Source organism: Solenopsis invicta, chromosome 9 (assembly GCF_016802725.1).
Source record: "Solenopsis invicta isolate M01_SB chromosome 9, UNIL_Sinv_3.0, whole genome shotgun sequence".
Lineage (NCBI taxonomy): Eukaryota > Metazoa > Arthropoda > Insecta > Hymenoptera > Formicidae > Solenopsis > Solenopsis invicta.
Genome location: NC_052672.1, coordinates 6,798,902 through 6,814,782, shown reverse-complemented (window position 1 = coordinate 6,814,782; position 15,881 = coordinate 6,798,902). Strand labels below are relative to the sequence as shown.

General features: G+C 29.7%; 2 protein-coding genes across 17 annotated transcripts in view; one reads left to right on the top strand and one right to left on the bottom strand.

The window, feature by feature from the left end:
- LOC105200314 (tRNA (guanine-N(7)-)-methyltransferase) overlaps window positions 1-12,493 on the bottom strand; it is a 37,833-nt gene extending 25,340 nt beyond the window's left edge. The window contains exons 1-8 of one of the 3 annotated variants that reach the window (XR_850960.3): window positions 12,258-12,492; window positions 11,896-12,123; window positions 11,690-11,823; window positions 11,441-11,625; window positions 11,242-11,355; window positions 8,800-8,901; window positions 8,541-8,724; window positions 8,140-8,393 (exon numbers count right to left, since the gene is read on the bottom strand). Coding sequence is in view for 1 of the 3 variants with exons in the window: in XM_039453678.1 (XP_039309612.1) it covers window positions 8,593-8,724; window positions 8,800-8,901; window positions 11,242-11,355; window positions 11,441-11,625; window positions 11,690-11,823; window positions 11,896-11,981 (753 nt within the window). In the remaining 2 variants the exon portion in view is untranslated. Of the gene's footprint in view, window positions 1-8,139; window positions 8,394-8,427; window positions 8,725-8,799; window positions 8,902-11,241; window positions 11,356-11,440; window positions 11,626-11,689; window positions 11,824-11,895; window positions 12,124-12,257 lie in introns of those variants that run through there. The other 2 variants (XR_005575581.1, XM_039453678.1) reach the window with 2 other exon arrangements.
- LOC105200315 (kinase D-interacting substrate of 220 kDa) overlaps window positions 10,074-15,881 on the top strand; it is a 60,092-nt gene continuing 54,284 nt past the window's right edge. For 7 of the 14 annotated variants that reach the window (XM_026140076.2, XM_026140072.2, XM_026140070.2 and 4 more), the window contains exons 1-2: window positions 12,595-12,811; window positions 14,698-14,767. The gene's annotated coding sequence lies outside the window, so the exon portion shown is untranslated. Of the gene's footprint in view, window positions 10,752-12,589; window positions 12,812-12,842; window positions 12,980-13,048; window positions 13,068-14,697; window positions 14,768-15,881 lie in introns of those variants that run through there. The other 7 variants (XM_026140077.2, XM_039453661.1, XM_039453662.1 and 4 more) reach the window with 6 other exon arrangements.

Below are 15,881 nucleotides of genomic sequence, written 5' to 3'. Positions count from 1 at the left end.
TTCACTGACTCAAAATCAGGATTGACGAAGCAACACCAGATAAGCATTAAAATGTTTTAATACGCTAATCTACATTCCAGAATTCTTTTAAGTGTGTTTGACTTGTCGCACGTTCTATTGTAGTGTGCCTGTAAAAAAAGTTTTGTTGTGTCCACTCAGAACTTCTATAATTCCCGTCAAATTAATAATAAATATAAAAAAGAATTTTTTTGAATCTGAACGTAACAATATCTTTTAAAATTGTTTTGAAATTATTGTAATTGTACTGTTATTATTAAAAATATTAAAACTAACTTTCTTTCTTTTTTTTAATTAATAATAATACACTTACATTTATTCTCTTAAGTTGCAAAAAATTAATACAAAATTTTACAACAATCGAAAATTTACTTGCGTCTTCTTAAATAAAATTTTTCGCTTTTTTAATAGTTTTTCTTCAATAATTAATCTCTTTTTTGTAATACTTGTCTTAAAGTAACTAAATTAATTTTATAAACCATTAACTTTAATTTAGTTAAGAAATCTATTTACTTATTCAATTGAGTGATCTATAAATATATCTATTACTATAAAAAATTAATTAATAAATTAGTTAATAAAAATAGAATAAAAACCGTTATGTAAATACACATTTAATTAAAGTCGAGTCTTAATTCAGTCATAATTGGATTTTTGAGCTGATGGATTCCTTGTGTAATTTTATATACTTTTTCAAATTTATTAAACAGCACGCCAACTAAATCTTTTTGGTCTTGAAATACAGTTTTAAATTAAACAAGAATAGCAATATCACACGATATTAAATTGATAATTAATTTAATAATAATGATACTAACAAACATCTCTTTACTTTTTCTCTTCTCCAAATACTATAAATTTAAAACTGTCATAAGATCAAAAATTTATTTGTCGCACATAGTTCAACAAATTTGAAAAGATATATAAAATTACAGAAACATCAACAAGAGCACTCAGTTATAACCGAATAAAGCTTATCTTTAATTAATTAATTAATTAACAGTATTTTTAGAATAAACTGTTGTTTTATTGTTATTACTGTTTTTGATTAATACATTAACATCGTCTTCTTTTAGATATGAATTTATTAACGTATCACCTGAACTTCAGATGCGAAATAGAAATGGTAAAATTTATTCTAACGATATTGTTATTCACGAATGGTTATTCTGTCCTGTGGTACTTGGAGATTACGAATTGGATATAAACTGCATATTGATCGTACTGAAAGACGGAATTTCTGTTGGTGCCAGCGTCTGTGTATCATTACATGTAACAGGAAGATGCGAATCTGGCTTTCTTGTGGTAAATTAATTAATAAATAATAAACCTTTTACAACGGAAGTTAGTAATATAACGAAAAACCGTTATAATTTAAAAAATCTTGGCAAAACAATTTTATTGACCTTTTGATCTTTAATTTCTTTAATATCTTTAGAGTTAACTAATTTGACTCATGTTTTGTCTTGATAGAACTTGGTTACCTATTGATAAAAGTAAAATTTGAGAAAATTAAGAGTCGTTTCTAAAAAATCTGGCAAACGAGTGGTCAGATTAATAGTATAAAATAATAAAATAGTTTATTACGCTACATTATTCAATATGTAAAATAATAAAAAATAATAATAAAAAAAATAATAAATTAATTTTTAAAAACAAAAATATTAAAAAAATAAGTTCAGTCCTAGAATATTTTAAGAATTTTATTCCTATATTCTCAATAATAAAAGTCACTTTTTATCTGAAACCTCTTTATCTGAAATTTATCAATCTTACCCCCTTAACTATAAAAAAAATGTTATAAAAATTTTACAAATAATTATAATTGATATATTTAAAAATATTTAAAAAAAGAAATAGACAGGGTATCGATATTCTAAGGTGTGCATTAAGTGTTACAAAAAAATAATTTTAATAACGCATACTATTACATTTAGTCAGCGCCAGATGAATTAAATTTCGGAGTTCAAGCTTACAAAAGTGTGAAAGAATTGAGTTTTCACGTATTTAATTTGAGTGCCGTAAACATCCATTACAAAATGATATGTAGTCATTGCAATTGGCCATGTATCAAGAATATAGAGCGTGACGTAAAAATACATCCAATCGCGGACACCATTCTTGCTGGTCAAGATAAAGCCATCACTGTTCTTATCACACCCACTACGCCGGGTTATTACGAGTTTTTTGTAAAATATTTTGTGAGGATGAGTTCTGATACAGATACATTGATTCCGAATCAGACATCAAGAAATATCTGTAAAGTGCATTGCTTATGTATACTGCCTACTCTGAAGGTAAAATGCATATTATTTTAAAGTAGTATTTACCAAGAAACGCATTTTTAAATAATATAATTGAAGAATTTTCTATAAAAATCAAACAAGTCCAAAAAGTTAAATTTTCAGAAAACAAAAAAACTTTTTATTTTAAACCGTTTATTGTGTAAACATAAAAAGTAAAATAATGGTTAAATTTTTCTCTGGACGCATATAAGTAAGTAAAAACAGCTATATTATTATTTTGTGAGGATTTATTTAAAAGATAAAAATAGAATAAAAATAAAAAAAATCTCTCGGAACCTGTTTTGGTTCTTGCAAAAATTTTATATTTAGTACCTATTTTTTAAATAATATTTTATATTTATTTTTTGTATAATATTAATGATGAAAAACACAGAAGGAAATATTATTTAAATATTATATATTTTTGTTAACAAAATTTTACAATTTATTTCCAGGGAAAAAGTTTTTTATATATATTTATATATAATTATATATAAAATAAGAGCATAATTACATATAATTATATATATATAATATTTTAATATATATGGACATATTTGATATATAATTCTGTATATTATATATTTAACAAAAATGTCCTTTTATATTCTTTTTATATGAATACAAACGTTTTTCTCCAAATATGTCATAAATATAAAGACAATGTTTTAAATTTTAATTAATATTGTTGCGCCCATGTTGTCGGCCAGGCTTAAATCAGCTGGTCGAAGAAAAAATCAATACAAAATCAGCTGACCGCAGGGAAAAATCGATACCGAACAGAAAGAGTCGTTCATTAAACAGTGACACTTAGGCTCATACCGAGCCTGAAATCCAGGGCTTATAATAAGAGAGTTGTTCATTCGCGACATTGTTGTTTACGCTGCTCGGATTGCGACGTGTGTTCCCGTTTACATGCTCGTTTGTATTTTACGTTGCAATAAAGTCTTTCGTCAGTTATGAAAGAATTCTTTCCCTTCACGAGTGCGGAAATGAGCAACGGATGCAACATTTTGGGGACTCGTTCGTTCGATCTCAGAGCGCGACCAGAAATGAAAAAGGGAGCCATGACATCATGATGAATACTCCGAGGAAGAGAAAATTTGTACTCATTCTTCGGGAGAAGCTGAATACTCGCAGGGAGACAACGAGGGTACGTCAGTAGAATCTGAGACACTAAACACGGAGGCTGTTCTCCGTTCAACGTTGGAGGAGTTCAGACGAATGCGAGATCCCGAGTTGAAATCCCTTTTCCTCAGTTTTGAGAGAGTTCTTTCCTTTTGCAAGTACGGAAGTGCGGTGTGAATCGCGCGAGTGCAAAAGCGAGCGACGGACGCAACAATATTTTGAGAACACATTATAAAAATTAAAAACTTCTGAACTGTTTTGGGTCTTGCAGACATTTTGTAGTTACCATTTGTTTACATGTATATACATTTTCTATTTTCTGTTTGATTTCTGCTAAGAGCAAAATTGTTCATTATGTAATGTTACCGATAAAAAAAAATGATTTGGCGTCATAACACAAGTTTTAAGAAAAATAAACTTGTTTGATTTTTGTAAAAAAATTCTGCAATTATAATTGTAATAATTCGACGAAACAAAATGATTGTGATAAAATAATAATTATTCCTTTTTTATAAATAGGTGACAGATTTGCAATGTTACGGACCTCACCCGAACGCGAGCAAAGTTTTCCTTTGGAAGTTGATGAAAATAAACATGTACATAGAATATTCTGTATTTTTCTCGATTTCATAATAAACACAATTCATAATGTTTTAATCACGCGTGTATATGTGTATTTTTAGGCTCAATATGTTATTCAGAAATTTACAACCGGAAACGTCACAAACATCATACATAAACTTCCCAGCGATGGTTTTACAGAAAAGCCCGACTGTTATAAAATTACTTTTAACCAACGTATCTGCAGTGATTGCTTCGTGGAATATAAAAAAAGTGCAGCTCTGTTCTTGCCGACCAGTTGCAAAAGGCCAAGGTCTTAAATTTCAACGTGCAAAATACGATTGCTTACACAGAAAAGTGTGTTCTATGCAACCAAAAACGGGAAATCTGAAAGTACAACCTTTTGTGATATTACAGTAATTTTATTTATTTATTCATTTATTTTGTAATTTATTTATTCAATATTATTTTTCAATAAAACGCAGCCAAAAGAAGAAGCTTGGATAACTCTAGAGTTGCATCACACATTGTTAGGAAAAACCGAAACAAAGTGGGACTTGGATCTTGGAGATGATCGACACATTTTTTTTATTATAACGATAGAATGTTTATCTGATACTGATAATAAGCTCCATCTTATAAATGGCACGCATTTTAAATTCCAGCAAGTTTACTTTGGTGAAAAGGATCCTATTTATCAGGTTATATTTAATTTAAAGACAATTACATTCCTAGTAAAAAAATGTTAATAAAATAAAATATAAAATTTTGTTAGAATATTAATGAATGTGCAATGAAATTCCAATTACACTTTGTCAAAAATATTATTTTTTACATTTAAGAAAATAGATGACATTCCAACGACAACTCAATGAAAGTGAAATAAAATTTTAACGCAAAATTATTAACAAACTATTTAATGACAGAAAATTTTATTAAAATTATAATAAATTTTTAATAAAAATGCAATAAAAATCGCAGATATTCCATAATAATAAATTAATATTTTATTAAAATTAATAAATAATGAAATTTTGATGAAATCATAAAATCTAAAATAAACATAAAATTCAACAAATGTCATTAAAATTTCATTAAAATTTCTTCACCAAAGCATCTTTGAAATTTTTCAGATGTGTTGGTTGTACAACGGTACAAATCACAGCATTCCGTTTTCCATAAATCCGAGAACAATGCATGAAATAAATCAGGAATATTGTTATAAAGTTTTCTCCTGCGCGACTCTATACGCAATTGCGAATCCGCAAACTTTTGTCCCGATCCTTTTAAAATTTCAGCCAAGGCAATTCGGCATATTTAAAGTACGTATACGTACGTTAATAAAATTAATATATAAATTTTTCTTTCCAGACAAAAAATGTACAATTGTTGTATCTCTTTCTTAACAGGGGAAATTGCATTTGACTCTGGGTGATGACGAAAAAGAGTTAACACTCGAAGGCGAATCCTCCTTGCCATATAAACCGGCAATTGGAGAATATGTGCTATGTGAACATAAGTTCCAGGATGATGAAAGTATTCCTATATACTTTAGCACTGATTGCATAAATGTTTGGCACATGTCTACGCATAGCCATACAGTTAAAATGATTATGATGCACAATAATTTGATGCAAGATGTACTCGCCTATGAATGGAAAAGGTTTGCTATCATAAATTAAACTATAAAAACTGTAAAATAAATTATTATTAATCGGTCAAAATATTTTTCCAAAATGAAATTGATTTTTCTTCATCCCTATCAGACCTGAAATATCTGAAGTAATTAACGTAGACATTTATCCGCGTAAAGGTTTCATAAAGCCAATGTCCGTTAAAAGCTTCCGTATAATTATATACACCAAAGAATACCCCTGCATGATTGATATTGATATACCGTGCATGTTTATTAATGCCAGCCAAAGACGAATTTATCAGCGAAGTATATATATTCACGAAGACTTGTCTCAGGAACTAAAAAGGCAGTTTACTATCACAGAAAAAGGCATCAATGTCCCAGTAAATAAAAATATACAAAATTTCTCCTTAAAAATTTAAGAATTTAAAAATTATTTTAAGAAAATTTAAATGTAAAATTTTTAGGAAATTGATTAATAGTCCCATTCATATAAAAATAAGAATTGTTATAACTTTTAATCTACATAATATTCTATTTTAATCAATCATTTAATTGCTGTTATTTGCGTGTTACATTATTTTTGTATTTAGTTTAGATGATGATTGAAAAAGATTAAGTAAAATCAAAATTTTTCATTATTTATTGTGAGAAATAAATTATCTATTTATCTATTTAAATTTTTATCTTATATGCTCATTATTCTGGTAGAAATATGTTAAGAAAATTTGGATATAATTGTGTTGAATTTTATATTCATCTTAGAATATTTAAACCAGTGATTTCATTAAATTTCATTAAAAATTCATTAGTTTCCATAAAAAATTATTTAATTTGCTAATACAGAATATCTGCAATTTTTCGTTGCAATTTTATCCAAAATTCATTATAATTTCAATAAAATTTATTTTTTCATTAAATAGCTAATAGTTAATAATTTTTCGTTAAAGTTTCATTACATATTTATTGAATTCTCATTAAAATTTCATTAATGTTTTTAATTAAATACACAAAACAATTTTAGCAAAAAATTATTACGAACCGTTATTGCGCCAACTGATATCGATCGACAAGAGGCGCGACACTGAAAGATCGCGCCGTTGTATTGTTTCTGAATATGAGTTCAACTTGAGCTGTATTTATGCACGTGTAATGATCAGCTTATATCTTGTAATGTTATCTCATTAAAACCGTTGCTCTTAAAAAAGACAGTCTTTATTTGCACGAGTGTTTTATTGCTACGAGAAAGTGTTGAAGTGCTGCACGAGCGTAACAACAAAATTAAAATTTCATAGTATTTATATTAAAATTTCATAAAAATTAATAAAACATCAGTTCATCAAAACTTCATATTTCTATCAAAATAACTGTTTTTTTTATGTAAAAGTTAAAGTTTTTCTTTAAACTTTTAAATTCATATTCTTTTGTCTTTAGCAATTACAGACGAAAATGTTAGAAAAACCTCAGCCATTTTATAAAGCTGTAATGATTCGATGTTCTATATATAGCGTAGAAGATAAATTTCTGAAAGTTAGTCTAATGAAAGAATTAACAAGTGCACCGCCAAAAGGTATATGTATCGAGGAAAATGAAAGAATGACATTCGAAAAAGAAGATATTAGTCGGTCTTCGTTTATTATAGAGTGTCTACTGTGGTACTATATATTTCATTTTCATATTTTAATAATAATCAAGATAAGTCTATATTAATTTATTTGTGAAATAAACATTTTTAATAATTTGATCAACTTTATTTTAGGGAAATAGTTAACAGTAAATTATTCAAAGATATGATGCAAGATATTTTGCGGAAAAAATCGAATTTATTTTACTCGCAATTCAGGATGAATTTGTACGAAAGAAATAGATTAATACAAAGATCGTACATTTCACCTCCGCGAGCGTTGATTAACCGTATACTTGAAGAGGTAGGATCTTATTTCTGATTCGATATTTATTAGAGGAACAGAATTTGCTGGAAAAGTCCAATGGGTGGAAAAAACCGTGGCAAATTTTATTGTCTCGAACTTTATCCAATAAAATGAACTAGCCAAAAAGTTAAAAATGACAAATACGTAACACTAAAATATATTTATATAATTTTTTGCAAAAAGATATTCTACTTTGATTAATAAAATAATATCACTATGGTTTAAATTTTAAAGAAAACTAATATTAACGAGCTTACGCCTATTTCTACTAACACAGATTAACTTTAATTTTAGTTGCTTACTCTTTCTTTTTTCAATTCTTAGAACTAAAGAAAAATAAAGAATAAGATAAACTGAGATTAAAGTTAATTTGCGTTGGTAGCAGATTATAGCAATAAAACTATATAATAAAAACTTTCTTTAATACAAATTAATAAAAAGTATATTTTTCTTTAAAACAATCTTAAAAATATAAACATTATTAAAAATTATATTAATTTTTAGTTTAATGAGAAAAACGTAATATCAGAATAAAAAATTGTTAACACTATAGATTCTTTGCGTTTACTATTCAACTGTCTTGTAATAAAAAACTAATTTATTTACTATGTCGATTTATAATCTATTACAAATTCTATTGTAGAATAAAGCTTAAATTGGAAAACACAATCTTAGTCGACAACACTATTTCATTGTTTCCCAATCCTGATTAATTGTCGAGCGGCATTATTTTGCAGATGTTATTCATCATAATGCATGAAGAATTTGCATTGAAGACCGCACATTTAGTTCAACATACGGATGTTAGACATACGGACTATTTGAATATGATACCTAGCGTCAGCAGGAGAAAGACGATTAAAAGAGGTATTACGAAATATATTTTATTTTCAAAAAATAGTTAATTTTATTTCTTGCAACTTATTTTAGAAACAAAGTTGCTATTTCAAGATAAATCTCTCATGACACCAAAATTAGTACCTTCATCCAGAATATCCTTCGTTGAGTAATTATAGCCAAATAATTGCCACTGCTAGCTATTCGTCGCAATACAAGGATCTGCAATTCTCCTGAACACGGCCAGAAACTTATTTCCTTTGTTCCTAGTGACTTTCTTGCCTTCTTCAGTGCTTTCGTATAATTTTTCTACTACAGGATCCGCTGCCTGCGTCAACAAAATTTGTAAGTTTTATCATGTAAAAAATAAAAAAAAAAACAAGAAATAAATAACTATACGTACCAAATCCTGCTTGGCAACTTCTTCAAACAGTGGATGCTCTTGAAAATGTTGAATTATCCATTTATGTAGGTCCTCCACGTCTGTTACAGTATATACAATAGCCTATGTAACAATAATTTTAAAAAATTAATCAAAATATGGCAATATCAGTCGAAAGCGGTTCTTAGTGCTCAATAATTTTTCATAAATAAATTTATAAATATTTATAAGATTCCCCCAAATTACGCGCCGCAATTTTAATTTCGAATGTAATATTACCAAATTAAATTGCTAATCAATTTAATTATTTTTTATGCCACGCATCTCTACTATCCCCCTTAAACTCACAAAACTGTAAGATTATTGCAAAAAATATTACCTCGACTAGGATTTGAACCTGGATTCCCCACTAATCTATCCGAGAAGGGTGTTGTAGCTATTTTGACCATTAAGGCACTTGATAATATTTACCACAATAATTGATGTTATTGCAATTATTGATTTTTACAGTCGACGCGTATATATAATACAAATAATCCGAGTTTAAAGGGGATAGTAGAGATACGTATAAAAATAAAAAAAATAATTAAATTAATTAGCAATTGGTGATATTACATTCGAGATTTTTCTTAAAAAGCTGTATTTTAAGTTCAGCAAATTTGCGACGCGCAGTTTAACAGAATCTTGTAAATATTTATCAATTTACCTAGAAAAAATTATTGAGCACTAAGAACTGCTTTCGACCAGTATTGCGGTATTCGTTATTTTATTTTGTTATTACATTTCTCGGTCATATTAGGATTATTTGTATTGTAAAAAATATTAATTCCTAGAATTAAAAAGATATTTTGCTTTGTTGAAATAAATATTTCATATCCCACTCAAATATTTCATATCTCTTAAAACTAGACAGATCACGGATATTTGCAGTTTTAAAAAATCTCGAGCCACATAAGTTTAAGAAATTCTACTCGTGTACACAAATTTTTGAATATACGATTTAGAAACAATTTAGAAGAACTTTAAGAATCGACAAACAATCAGATATCAAAATTGGTAATACAAAACTAGTTTTGCGGAAAATATAAATAAAGCAATCAAAATAGATGATCGATTTGAATCATAAATGATTCAAAATTTTTGAATTCAAACCTTTCAAACTCAAAAACGAATTGAATCAAACTCATTATGATTCGATTCCATAGACTAAGGTAGACGGAGCTTATACCGTTAGATAGGACAAGGGGGCACTAATTATAAGATAAGTGGTAAAGGAGAATTACCAGCACATCGGTTTGATTCGGAATTGTTCGGAATCATTCGGCTCTTAGCTGTCACGTCAAACTGCGTATAGCTTCGTTGCATTTCACTTCACTTTCGACACTCCACGACATTCTCGAAACACTCACTCGCATCAAAAACTCGTACGGGACGACGAGGATGCGAGTTGAAATGCGCCACGACACGTCGCCGTCCCGCCTTCCGATCTGACTGGTCGACTGTCGCGAAGTACTGCGTACTAGCGGCGTAGACGGCGCAGGCGCGGCCCACACCGCTACGCAGTATGGCGACCGGGCGACGATGGTCGGTCTCAGTCGGTCAAGCAGGATGGCGCGATATCTCTACGCATTCAACTCGCATCCTCGTCGTCCCGTATGAGTTTTTGATGCGAGCGAGTATTTTTAGAGTGTCGTGGAGTGTCGAAAGTGAAGTGAAATATCGGGTGTTCGTGTCAACGTCCGTCGTCAGTCGGATACGATGCATGATGCGAAGTCGTGTCACGTTTAATCGTGTTTTGCATCTTCTCCGTTGCCTCCCGAGTTTCACACGCGTGTATCAGAAGTATTTCGAGAGTGCCAAAAACAAAGAGCCAAGTGCGAATCAAGATGAATCGTTGTGAGAAGGGTCTTGGATCTCGAATGTTCGACAGCTGTGGCCGAGACCGAGCTGGACAGTACAACTAGTGACGATCGGTGAGTCAATTTGTACTTGTATTCGGTATTCGCACCTCGTCCCCATTGCGTTCACGTAAATGATCGTGGGTACAGTGCGACGAGACGAACGAATCGGTCGCATGAAAACGATTAAGAACGATTTAAAGTTGACATCCGTGTACGCGCGGTCGATTTTGATCATAGACCTTAGTCTATGTTCGATTCAATTTGAACTATTCACACTCCTCTAAAAAAAAATACCATAATAATCTACAAAAATCAAATATTTCTATAAAAGTTATATCTTAATTGATTCAATACTTTTCTATAAGAAAAATGTTTTCTGTAATCAACAAAGTAAAACCTCTTTAGGTCCATTTTCACCAATGTAGCTTAACTTTAAACTCGGTTTGACTCTTACTTTTTATTTTTTTTTTTAATTTTTAGAACTAGGAAAACAAATTAAGCTTTTAAAAGTAAGCTACAATAATGAAATGGTCCTTAATATAATAAATTAAGGGATATTTACTCCTTCGGCTAGAACATAAGCGTATTCCGCTAACAGAGACTTGTTAATTATCCTCCATTTATGCTTCGACTTTTTGAAATGTGGATCTGGATACAGGAAAAACATCTTCTTTAGCTATACAAATTAAATATGCAAATTAATTATGCACTGAGACTATTTTATACTCTTTTATAACAGACAATTGAAACTTTCCATTTACCTGTCCTTTGTAAAAATAATTTGGTAGATATTTCATGGCGTTTGTTCTCAGGCAGGCAATGTTTTGGTATCGACCAGGATTTTGCGACCGTAGAGCGGCAATGCGATCCATAACGTAGTCTGATACTTTTACTCTGATTTCCATGCCAAGTATCAGATTGTCAGGGAACATCGAGGACAGAGTAACTGAGGATTAATTCGTTGATTATTTTGATTTTTCAATAACGTCTAGAAAAAAAAGACAGATTACCCAGTAATCCTCCATAACCGCAACCAATGTCAGCAAATTCCACATGTTTCTGTACTTCTGGCGTTTGCTTAGTGTTACTCTGAAAGTGCTGTGGATATAAGGTACTCCAATCCATTAATTCAGGTTTTGTCGGACTACAATGTGAAAATAACAGACAGTAGACGAGAACTTTTTTTATAATTTTATAAAAATTAAAAGTTACTTACTACTCGATGCAGTGATCGGCTATAGGATTCGAATGTGCGCGTTGCCTATAATACTTTTTCTGTGGTAATGCCAATGTCGTTGACATGATTACAGTAATGCTAGATAGTTTTAAGTTGAAAGAAGCTGCAAAACGATTGTTTCTTCGTTCACCAATGCAAAACTCAAATATGCTTCAGGAGGTTAAATCCAATCAATGAAACATTTCTTGTAATCACCGCGTTTTGTTTCTGCAAAATAAATTACATTCCAGCATTTCAAAAAGATAAAAAAAAGGCTAAAGAAACTTATAGACATGCAATAAAAAAAAACAGATTTTTAAAATTTAATGTTTAGTATCACAATAAAACGAGACTATACATACATCTATTTACAAGAAAGAAGAAGGCAGGATGGTGCAGGGGTGGCTTCATTAAGAGAATATAGAATCCGCTGTTCTTATCTGCGATGAGCCACTGATAACAAAAGCCCGAATACAGATCTATCGATGTAACTTGCTTTCGAAATCTGTATGTTTATTAGATACATACAGATACATATATTTACGTTTAAAGTGCAGAGAAAGCTATGGCGCACTGTGGCGCACGTGCGCAGGGCGATCAGCTGATCGCAAACGGGCGCGCTGATTGCGCCGCCTGATGGACGATGACAGCACTAACGGCGCGGCGAGAAAGAAAGACGTGTATGAGGCAGCAGGAGTCTCTTCGTACACGGTGCGGTGTAAGATTCTTCTTTGTTATCGTGTGGCGCGTCGTCGTTGTCGTCTTCTTCCGCCGACGCCGTCGCGGCCTTGCGACGTCAGTGAAAAACATGTAATCGCGGGCGGGAATCGGGTTCACTTATGTAACACACGACGCGGCTCGACGCCGGCTGAAGAGAGCGGTTTACACACTCCCCGGGGGAATTCCTCCACCCCAGGTGAGGTTAGGGCTCGGGTTAGCTGTTCCTACGACGTTACTCCTTTGTGTCTCCCAACTGGACGCCGCGATGAATCAAGGGCTCGTGTACTTGCGTCATTCTACGCAAACGCATCTTTGTCCTTCGCGAACGCGCTCCGCATATTCATTGTCAGATAAGAAACGGATTGTAAGTGACTGCGTCGTTGCGGTAACAGGAAACGACAGTTTCCTATACAGGGTCATTTCTGATCGAGAATTGATCATATGAAATTGAGGTGTTGCATTATTTGCATTGGGCGTTACTTAATTAAAAATAGACTAGGGATTTAAGTAAATCAATAATATTATTTTACCAACTCTCGGTGTGAATTCTTTAATTCTGGAGTGTTGCTCATTTGAGTGTTGCTCATTTATTTTATTTTTTTTTTACATTGATACTTTTTTAGTTAATAAAAGTTCATTCACAAAAATTAAAAATTTTTAAATATTTTTAATATATTGCAAGATGTTGGATTAACTAACCTAACTGACACTATTTTAATGTAAGTTTTATTAAATGCTAAATCTATATTAAACTACCCAAATTTAATAACAAATATCTGCACTTGAATGAAAATCCATAGTAGCACTTTAGATATAATTGATAATAAACTAGATATTTAAGTAAATCAATAGTTAATTAACTAACTTTTAGTATGTTATGTGAATTTTCTTTTAACTCTAAAGTACGACTCATATTTTTCTTACATTAATACTTGTCTACATAAAAATTTAATTACAATATTAAGAATTTTTTTCATTTAAATATGTTTATGCATATTTTTAAAATAGTGTTAATTAAGTCAGATTAACTCACTTAATTTACTCTATTTTAATATAAATGTTTTATATGTTAAATCTACCATAAGTTATCGAAAGTTTAATAACAGATGTACTCTTAAATTAAAAGTCATTCACAGTTGCACTCTGGGGTTAAATAATGATAGATTAGGGATTTAAATAAATCAACAATTATTTTACTAAACTCTCGGCGTAAATTAGATTAGATTAGATGCTACTCATATTTTTTGTACATTAACACTTCTTCAGGTAAAATTTTTTTATATTTTTTTTAGTTTACAATGTATCAGAAGAATTAATCTAATTAACATTATTTTAATGTAAATAAAATCTTATTAAATATTAAATTTATTTTAAACTATCAAAAGTTTAATAATAAATATTGTATTTGACTTGAATCTGCACTTAGATAAAAATTTATCTATAGTAGTATATAGTAGTATAAGTTAATTAATGATAGACTTAGGGATTTAAGTAAATCATTAATTGTTTTATCAACTATAGGTGTGAATTTTTTCTTAACTTATATTTTTCTTATATTGACATTTCTCTAAATAAAAATTTACTCTCAAAATTAAGACTTTTACTACATTTTACAACATGGTAGAGTGTAGAATAATTGATGTAATTATTTTAATGTAAATAAAACTTTATTAAATGTATAAATATATTTTAAGTTATTTATCAAAATTTTAGTTGCAAAAATTATATTGAACTTGAATTACACTTCAGTTGGGTGAAAATTAACTAACAATAGCACTCCAGAATTAATTAACGATAAACCAGGATTTAAGTAAATCAACTATTGTTATTTTAGCAATTCGATTGTGAAATCTTTTTCAAGTAGTAAAAAAAGCGAGAGAAATAGGAAAGAAAAAGAAGGGCAAAAAAGGAATAATAAAGAAATATTCTCCGAACAATATTTTGGAACTTAATAAAATTTTTAAATTACATGAATTTTAATATCGATTTAGTATTGCAAATTATTCGAAGTCCGATTACTATCTAGTATCCAGCTATCTAATCTCCATGTAATTTTTTAAGCAACTATTTTTGGTTTTTCAGGCACATGAGAAAGATTTTATAATTCATGACGACATCGGATCTTTCAAGGGAGCGTTCTTTCATTTAGTTGGTAAGTTATCATTTTTTTGATTGCTACAAGTTAATTCACATAGAACACGTAGACGAAAAGACAAAAAGAAGAATATTTTCACAATTAACTATAATTACAAACGTAAATTAACTATAAACTATAATTATAAACGTAAGTGAGAATTTTAAACACAAGAAAAAATTTTTTTTATTAATTTCTTATTCACAAATATTAATTAAAACTTTATTTATTTTTACAAGAAATTAAAATTGCGTACCTGAATTATCGGTATCAATTTTGTTATTATGTTCTGAAATTTTTATTTTAAACATGAAAAGTTTGTGAAATTGCATGCATGAAAAAGAAAGTTTGAAACGATAAATAATATAGGTCAACACAGGTCTGCGAAATCGTGTGTCGAAACTTTGTTAACAACTTTAGCTATTTTTAATATATTTTTTCTTGTTAAACGCAAATTTATTGGTAAAATTTGGCTGTTTTACTATTTTACGTGACAATTTTAAGAAAAATACTTAAAGAGACAGAAAATGATTTTTATATCATTTTTCTAAGAATTGTGACGTGACAGCTAAATGAGGACGAATTTGTTTTTAGCAGGCTAAAATACATTTAAAAAAAAGCAACTAAAATTATTAAGAAACTTTTTATGACTTTCAATTTCACAGGCCTTTTTGTAATTATCATGAATATTTATTACAATTTAAAATATCACGTAAATAATTCGTTGTAATTAATTGATATAATAATTAAATGATTCTTTGTTGGTGTAATTATTGATAATTGTTTACACAATTCATAAGTAATTATTGGACATAACGCTATTATTATAAAAAAAATCTGATTGAATTTAATGATCGTGTTTTAAAAAATGACCTACCTACATATATAAAACTAGTGTCTACTTACTTATGCTCACGCTCGCGTTCACGTGGAAACGGTCTCACACGTCACACGATGTATCGATTGCATCAATGGAATGTAGATAAGTTTCCAAGGAAATTGCATAACACGATTGATATTTACGCTTCGATCGGTGATACCTTAAATCGATGAGAATGATTATCGGCAAATATTGCGAGCATTTCCTCATACGTCGATTGGTATATGTACCGAAATATCGAAAGTGCAAGTC